The 9,111-nt window shown below is 49.8% G+C and overlaps 1 protein-coding gene across 1 annotated transcript; it reads left to right on the plus strand.

Annotated features, from left to right (window-relative positions):
* Positions 1-1,120: 1,120 nt before the first annotated feature.
* On the plus strand, positions 1,121-3,478 carry LOC123181208 (membrane steroid-binding protein 2). Its single transcript, XM_044593467.1, has 3 exons — positions 1,121-1,372; positions 1,472-1,757; positions 2,916-3,478. Exons 1-3 carry the CDS (start codon positions 1,213-1,215, stop codon positions 3,202-3,204), a joined length of 735 nt encoding a protein of 244 aa, XP_044449402.1. The 5' UTR covers positions 1,121-1,212; the 3' UTR covers positions 3,205-3,478.
* The last annotated feature ends 5,633 nt before the right edge of the window (positions 3,479-9,111 follow it).

Here is a 9,111-nt window from a genome sequence, read left to right on the forward strand (position 1 = left end):
CAGGAGGCCTTGCCTTTTCGGTCGTTGCTACTTTTGTGCTAGCCTTCTTAAGGCAAACTTGTTTAACTTATGTCTGTACTCAGATATTATTGCTTCCGCTGACTCGTCTGTGATCGAGCACTTGTATTCGAGCCCTCGAGGCCCCTGGCTTGTATTATGATGCTTGTATGACTTATTTATGTTTTAGAGTTGTGTTGTGATATCTTCCCGTGAGTCCCTGATCTTGGTCGTACACATTTGCGTGCATGATTAGTGTACGGTCAAATCGGGGGCGTCACACCATCATTGTTAGTAAGTTGCCTTTCTATGAAACTAAGTTGTTTACCATACCAAAAAGTATTGCAACTAAGGATGGTATTAAGCTACTCGCTTGTCATGGCAAGCAGTTTAGGATAATGTTAGCCTACCCCAGAAACTAAGTTGTCTACAATACTATCAAATTGGAGGCGAAGCTAATTATGGTAGAAAACTTAGAAGTGAAGCTAGTTAACTAGATAGTCATGGTAGCTAACTTCAAAGAGATTTTCAATCATAGAAAGTCATACTAAAAAAACTAACAAGAAGTTGCTTTCCTATAGCACTAAAGTTGCCTCCGTAGCATCCAAAGTTGCTTAAAAAAAAGTTAGTCGAAACATACTCATATGGGATCTAGTTTTGAAGATCTCGTCACGATTAACCTAAGGGTGAAAACAAAACTTAATTTCGATGCTTGGTCTAAAAGTTATAGCTTTTCAAAATTTTGAAAACGCTAATTAAATGCATGGAGATCTAAGTTCCAACTGAATCCCCACCTCATGCACTGTCCCCACGTGGGCCGCTCCCTTTCGCTTGTCGTGATATGGGTTATTATTGTTCTGGTCGGACGATTCCGCACGCGTTGGTGGCGATCGGGCGTATCGGACGGCTCTCGCGTGTGCGCTCGAGACAACCATCCGGCGCAGCTGCGCGATTCAGAATTCAGGGAAATTAAAACATATACTCCCTCTGTAAACTAAATGTAAGAGCGTTTAGATCACTATATAGTGATCTAAACGCTCTTATATTAGTTTACAGAGGGAGTACTTATCAAAAAACATTAAAACATATAATTCTTTCTTATTATAAGAAAATTACGTGTTAATTTGACCAGCTGACTGTACAGAGAGTAGTTCAAGGTCAAGGAGGGGTGCCTGTACTGTGTCAGTAGGCAGTACCTTTCGTCGGATCGTAAGTATGGCAGCTTGCTCAGCCCTCTCTGCGGCGACCCTTCCCTCGGCCGCGGCGCCGGTCAGCAGACGGCGAGCGACAGCGTCGCCGCGGCTTCCCGACAAGCGCGTCTCCGGCGCTGTGCGGTGTAGGGCTGCTCCAGGCGGACTCGGTATCTCGGGGAAGGGTGAGTTCTCTGTTTTCGAGTTTTAGCGAGGATCCGATCCTCGTTTCGGACTTCCTTCGTAGCCTGATGTGTTTTTCCCCTCCGATTGGCGGGTGGCAGTGGCCGAGCTGTGGCAGGCAGCGAGGAGTGCGCCTCCGGGGACCGTGCTCGCCGCCGTGGCTGCCGCGGCGGCGGTCTACAAGGTGGCGTCCGGCCTCCTCGCCCCGCCGCCTCCGCCGCCACGACGATGGCAGGAGGTGGCTGATGAGGCGCTGCCACCAGCTCCGGAGCCTGTGCAGGTGGGGGAGATCACGGCGGATGAGCTGCGGCAGTACGACGGGTCTGACCCCGAGAAGCCTCTTCTCATGGCCATCAAGGGGCAGATCTACGACGTCTCCCAGAGCAGGTCGATTTCCTTAGCCCCATCTCATATACACCTCCAATTCGGCTCTGTTCCTTTGAATTCAGACTATCAGCTGTGGCCACCAAATCAATTACTCCTTCAGAACTCGGTTGTGAACTTGTGATCACTGATCAGTGGTATCACTTGTTACTAGTACAAACGAAGTTCTCTAGAAATTACTCTCTGAAGTGAAAACATTCTTCTTGGTCTCGAAGAGCTGATAGCCTAAACCTGGAAGCAAATGATTTGTTCTTCTATGCTAGGTCTAGTAGTATTCTAAATAAGAATCGTAGGAAATTGTGCGAAATAATTCGAAGGCAGTATTTTGATGAGTCATAGGCAGTTGTGCAATAAGAGAACTAATGAACACATTGACCTGAGTTGATATTTTGTTCTGGACTATGGGAACTGCAGTGACTTTCTTTGGCAAACCTAAGTGTCTAGCAAAGAAAGGTGTAAATGATTTCGGTGTTAGTAGCTATTAGACCAGTTGTTCATGAGATATTTGACGGACATTCAGATATGCATATAAAATGTACATGCTGCAAATAGACTACTGGAGCTTCTCAATTCTGATGCCTAGCATAGAGCATTTCTGCTGTTGGTATGTTTGGAGCCGATGTGGGTTCAATTGTTCAATGCTAATCTACATGGTGTATTTAGAGGTTGTATGTTCAAGTTCACTTATTCATCACTATTCCATATATATATTATTATCTTTATACGTACCTGCAAAATGCGATCACAAGTTAACAAAGTTTAATAGTACTATCATATGAGTTGATGGCTTGAGGCTCGTGAGAACGATGATAAACTGATACTATCAAACAGGGAATTGCACACCTGATTACCTGGACTATATTTTTGCAGTGCATCAGCAAGGTTAGAACTTCATTATATAGTGTATAAACCTTGGTGATTTGTTCTTTATGGACTGTAAATTTTGGAAACTCCCTCCAATTCAAATCGCATGAAAACATCATTTGTTTTTCTCTTCTGGTGTACAGTAAGATAACGCATATCCCTTGTCCAAGACATTAGTCTTAATTCTCTCAATCCAAAGTTTTTAACTCAACCTTTTGCCATCAAAGATGAAATTACTAATTTGCTATATGTACTACATCACTTTTGGCTGTTGCTGATTTGATTTGTGCTTTGCAGAATGTTTTATGGGCCTGGTGGACCATATGCATTGTTTGCTGGTAAAGATGCCAGTAGGGCATTGGCAAAGATGTCCTTTGAGCCACAAGATCTGACAGGTGATGTATCTGGCCTTGGTCCATTTGAGCTTAGTGCCTTGCAGGACTGGGAGTACAAGTTCACCAGCAAGTATGTGAAAGTAGGAACCGTCAAAGGAACAGGGCCCATAGAACAGGGTAATGTTAGCACTACCTCTGAAATACAGGAGGAAGCTGCTGCGGTGAAACTGAATGGAGAGAAAGCACCATGAGGCACTACTGTACATAATTGACCCTGAATTTCGACGAGATATACTGTATAGCTTTGGATCCAAAGAGAGCCAGAAACTGGATGCCTCCTAGCTGCTACAGTGATGTTACCTACATGCTATCTGGAGTGTAATTCACAGATATACTGTATAGCTTTGTCCGACTAGAAGCTGAAGTGTAATGTTAAGTATCGAATGACTGAATTAGAGAATTAGTAGAGTATGATGCCTCGTTGTTGCACTCCACAAGATAATGCTGTTGATTTTCCTTTGTCAAGAACATGCTTCCATGTTATTAGTTGGATCCCTTAATAGTCAATGCTCAATCAAAACAAGTATATATCCCACTTGGTTTATACCTCATGGTGGGCAAAAGCTATGTCATTTATTAAACAAAAGTCAGAGAAAATTCTAAGTAAATTAGCTGTTCACCTAACCTAACTGACATGAAAAGAAAAACAGCTCAATGATAACGTACATGTTCTGTTACATTACCACCTAGATATGAAATCTAGAAGCTCAGGTATTCGATGCACTTCGATGAGCATCCAGGCTACATCGATGAGTACTCAACGAAGAATCAGCCAGGAGCTGTTTTCTGTTATGCTATCTGTCAAGTGCCGTATTTCAGTTAGACAACGCGTGGCCAACTAACCTAAAGGAACTTTTTGTTAATCCCAGCCTCAAGGCTTATGTCACGAACGAGTTCATGTACTAGTCAACTGCGTTTAGCGCAGCTTGTTCCGTTGCATAGGAAGTTGATGCCAGCTTGTCTTTTGCCTTTTCTCATGGCCTTCTTTGCTGAGATGAGGCATGACAAAACTGACACACAAGAGCATATTCTTTTTGGGGTTCAGTTTATGATACCTCCAAGCGATAACCCTTTTGTTCTTGAGAGAACATGAAGACAAACTATAAATTGTCAGTTTGGGATGCATGGATTGTACCGGGATTTTGCATGATTTAACATTAAGGCAGTAAATTTGGAGAAACGTTGAGGCTTTTTTGTTTGAAGTGGTAAATGACAAGCTAACACCAACGCTGTACTATGGAAAAGATGTCTGAACCAGTGGAAGTCAACGGAACAGTTCTTTTCTTTGAAAGATCCAGCAATTGCTGGCGTTTCATTAATCATAGCAGAAAGCAACGGAAAACAATAAAGGTGGTGAGGATCCTAGGATCAAAGTTTTAGGGTTTAGGGAGTGCCACACACGGCCAAAAACCCTAGGAACAAGAGTGGGTTTATCTCTGGGGGGGGGTTCCCGAAGGGGCTCTCTAAGCATGCGGCGCCTGTGGTTCTCCATAGCTCGAAGCTGTCTCGTATGCGCTTGATGATTCCCGCCACGCACGACAGTTGCTGCCTGAAGGTGCTGTTGTTTCTCTCCTGCCAAATCTCCCAGCAAGCAAGCCAGCACAGCGTCCGCACTCCCTTTCGCCTTGGTGCGGGGTCTGCTCTAGGATGCCTTGCACGATTGCGGTGGAGCTGTCATGACGCCAGCTCTCGGCCGGGGTGAGAGCCGAGCAGCCGTGCCACAGTCCCAGCTCGGCCCACACACATCCGGTTTCCTGGCAGCTCCAAAAGAGGTGGCGCGACGACTCCAGGTTTCTGACGCAGAGCTGGCAGAAGTAAGCGTTTGTCCAGCCTCGCCGTTCGAGTCTGTCATTGCACCAGAGTCGATCCTGAAGAAGCAACCAGGCAAAGATTTTGATTTTGCCCGGCGCCCAGGCCTTCCAAACCAGCCGGTCGAAGTGGGTCGCCGTTCTCCCCTAGAACTGCGCCAGGTAGGCCGACCTCGCTGTGTACTTTCCTGAGCTCGCTCTACTCCACGTCAGATCATCCGGCACTCCTGGCTGCAGCTGCACGTCCGCCCCCTGGAGCAGACGATGAAGGGCGAGGACGTCCGGCAGGAGATGGCGGTTGTTGCCGTGGGCGAGGTCGCGGATCCACGTGTCGTCGCTGAGGGCCTCCCGTACCGATCTGTTCTTGCGCCGCGAGTAGCTAAACAGCCTTGGGAACTGTTGCGAGAGGCAGCCCTGGCCGATCCATGGAGAGAGCCAGAAAGAGGCCCGAGCCCCGTCGCCGATCGCAACTCTGGTGGAGGCCACGAAGAGCGCCTTGTCCGCACCGTCGCAAGGCAGCTCGGTGCCCACCCAAGGCCGCTCCGGGTGGTGCCAGGCAGCCCAGAGCCAGCGCAGCCGCAGCGCTCTGCCAAAACGCTGCAGGTCGGGGATGCCCAGGCCACCTTGCTCCGTCGGGGCGCAGACCGCTGGCCAGTTGACCTTGCAGCTGGCGCCTGCAACCTCGTCGTCCTGGCACCAGAGGAAACGACGTCTACACTTGTCGATCTCTTTGAGAATTTTCTGTGGGACACGGAGGACGGTGAGGGCGAAGGTTGGCATGGCACTCATCACACATCGGACGAGGACGCGGCGGCCGGCCATCGGTAGCAGCTAGCCCTTCCAGCCCGCAAGCCTAGCCTTGATCCTGTCGATGATGAACTGGAGGTGAACCAAGCGCAGGCGTCCCGTAGAGACCGGCAACCCAAGGTATTTGATGGGGAAGGGGGCGATGGAGCCTGCAAAACCCTGTAGCACCTCCTCGACGTTGATGTTCTCGCAACGGATCAGCGAGACCGTGGATTTGGCCGGGTTAATACAGAGCCCCGTTGCCTCGCCGAAATCGCTAAGGATGTGCAGCAGAGAGTCTACCTCTTCTCGTCTAGGGTTTATGAAGATAACTACGTCGTCTGCGTAGAGGCTTACACGAAGCGCCAGTCGCGACCTGGGAGGCGATGTAACAGCTGCTGGTCTACCGCCGCCGTGATGAGGTGGTGCAGTGGGTCGATGGCCAAAATGAAGAGGAATGGGGAGAGCGGGTCTCCCTGGCGCAACCCACGGTGATGGAGGATGCTTGGGCCGACAGAACCGTTGAGAGAGACCGCCGAAGAAGCCGAGACGAGCAGCCTAGCCATCCAGTGTGACGCCCCCGATTCGACCGTACACTAATCATGCACGCAAATGTGTACGATCAAGATCAGGGACTCACGGAAAGATATCACAACACAACTCTACAACATAAATAAGTCATACAAGCATCATAATACAAGCCAAGGGCCTCGAGGGCTCGAATACAAGTGCTCGATCATAGACGAGTCAGCGGAAGCAACAATATTTGAGTACAGACATAAGTTAAACAAGATTGCCTTAAGAAGGCTAGCACAAAAGTAGCAACGATCGAAAAGGCAAGGCCTCCTGCCTGGGACCTCCTAACTACTCCTCGAAGCCGAACTCCATGTAGAATCATCCTCGGGATCTCTAGCTCCTGGACTCCAGCATCTGGTTGCGACAATCCGGTATAGAAAAGGGAAAAGAGGGAGAAAAGCAACTGTGAGTACTCATCCAAAGTACTCGCAAGCAAGGAGCTACACTACATATGCATGGGTATATGTGTAAAGGACCATATCAGTGGACTGAACTGCAGAATGCCAAAATAAGAGGGGGATAGCTAATCCTGTCGAAGACTACACTTCTGGCAGCCTCCATCTTGCAGCATGTAGAAGAGAGTAGATTGAAGTCCTCCAAGTAGCATCACATAGCATAATCCTACCCGGCGATCCCCTCCTCGTCGCCCTGTTAGAGAGCGATCACCGGGTTATATCTGGCACTTGGAAGGGTGTGTTTTATTAAGTATCCAGTTCTAGTTGTCATAAGGTCAAGGTACAACTCCGGGTCGTCCTTTTACCGAGGGACACAGCTATTCGAATAGATAAACTTCCCTGCAGGGGTGCACCACATAACCCAACACGCTCGATCCCATTTGGCCGGACACACTTTTCTGGGTCATGCCCGGCCTCGTAAGATCAACACGTCGCAGCCCCACCTAAGCACAACAGAGAGGTCAGCACGCCGGTCTAACTCCTATGCGCGCAGGGGTCTGGGCCCATCGCCCATTGCACACCTGCACGTTGCGTACGCGGCCGGAAGCAGACCTAGCCTAGTGGCGTTCCAGTCCAATCCGGCGCGCGCCACTCAGTCGCTGACGTCACGAAGGCTTCGGCTGATACCACGACGCCGGGATACCCATAACTACTCCCACGTAGATGGTTAGCGCGTATAGACCAAATGGCCAGACTCAGATCAAATACCAAGAACTCGTTAAGCGTGTTATGTCGAAGTAACCGCGGACGCCGTCCAGGGCCAGGCCCACCTCTCACCTAGGTGGTCTCAACCTGCCCTGTCGCTCTGCCACAAAGATCCACTTGCGGGTACTCCTATGAGCCGACCCGACTTTAGTCACCACTTGTGTCATGTATATAGTATATAAGTATATACCCGTGATCATCGCCCAAGTGTTCACGGCCCGATAGTATAGCACAGCAGACGGACAAGAATGTAGGGCCACTGATGGAAAACTAGCACCCTATACTAAGCAATAGGATAGCAGGTAAGGGAAACAACTGTAGCAACAATGACAGGCTATGCAACAGAATAGGATTAACCGAAAGCAGTAACATGCTACACTACTCTAATGCAAGCAGTAGAGAGTAGAGTAGGCGATATCTGGTGATCAAGGGGGGGGGGCTTGCCTGGTTGCTCAGACAAGAAGGAGGGGTCGTCTTCGATGTAGCCGAACACACGAACAGCGGCAGCGGTCTCGGAGTCTACCGGAAAGAAGTAACGGAGGGGGAACACAATAAATAACAGAGCAATCAAATGTAACACAAAGCAAGACGCGGCGATACGTTGTGCTAGGGGTGACCTAACGTAGGGATAGGTGATACTGGCGAAGGGGTGAAACATTCGGGAAAGTATCCCTGGTGTTTTGCGTTTTCGAACAAATGAACCGGAGGGGGAAAGTTGCGGGTTTGCTATGCTAGGGATGTGTGGCAGACGGGCAGACTGCGTATTCGGATTCGTCTCATCGTTCTGAGCAACTTTCATGTACAAAGTATTTTAATCCGAGCTACGGTTTATTTTATATTAATTTTTCAAAGTTTTAATTGATTTTCTAATACTATGATTATTACTATGAAAATAATCAGCAAATGCTACGAGTACACAGAAGTGCACCCACTACTATGCACATGCGGCTGACAGATGGGCCAGAGGGCCTAGTTGACCAAGTCAACATAGACTAGTCAACCAGTGAATAGTAGAAGTGGGTGCGCATGTCATTGACTCTAACTTTAGTAGTTTAGAAAATCTTGCTTAATTAACAGCGGGGCCCATATGTCATTGAGTTATATTATGCTAATTACCTAATTAACTAATTAAGTAATTAATTAGCATACTAATTATTTTATTTAACATTTAAATTCGTTCATTTGTTTTTTTGTCCTTAACAGCCCCTGGTGGTCAGGGGCACAACCGGCCAAACACACGCTCACGCACACACGACCGTGGGCGAGGCCGTGGCCGGAGCGTGGTTGGCAGGTGACCGGCGGCCAGCGAGCGCTGGGCAGGGCGAATACGGGCGTGGCGCGAGCGGGGAAGGGACGCGGCGGCGCCGGCGGAGTGCACAGGGGCGCGGCGACGTACGACGGCCAGACACAGCAGCAGCCCTGCGCACGGGCGAGCATCGGCAGGGGAGGTGCGAAACGGCGGGCGGGGCAGGGGACAGGGGTGGCCGGCGTGCTGAGCGCGGCGGCAGTAATCGCGGGCGAGGCCGTAGGGAGCGAGGCGCGCGGGCTGCGAGGTTGGCGATGGCCGAGCACGACGGTGGATGTGCGGGACGGCGGGGAAAGGGAAGCAGGGGGAATGGGGTTCTCACCCCCGTTGCAGGGGAGTTTGGCGGCAAGGCGCGATGGCGCCGACGGGGAGGAGGACGAGGCGGACGGCGGTGAGGTCCGGGGTCGGCCGGCGATGGAGAGGCGGGGCGGGGCAGTCCAGCGAGCGACGAGGTGGGGCGTC

This window comes from Triticum aestivum, chromosome 1D (assembly GCF_018294505.1).
Source record: "Triticum aestivum cultivar Chinese Spring chromosome 1D, IWGSC CS RefSeq v2.1, whole genome shotgun sequence".
NCBI classification, from domain to species: domain Eukaryota; kingdom Viridiplantae; phylum Streptophyta; class Magnoliopsida; order Poales; family Poaceae; genus Triticum; species Triticum aestivum.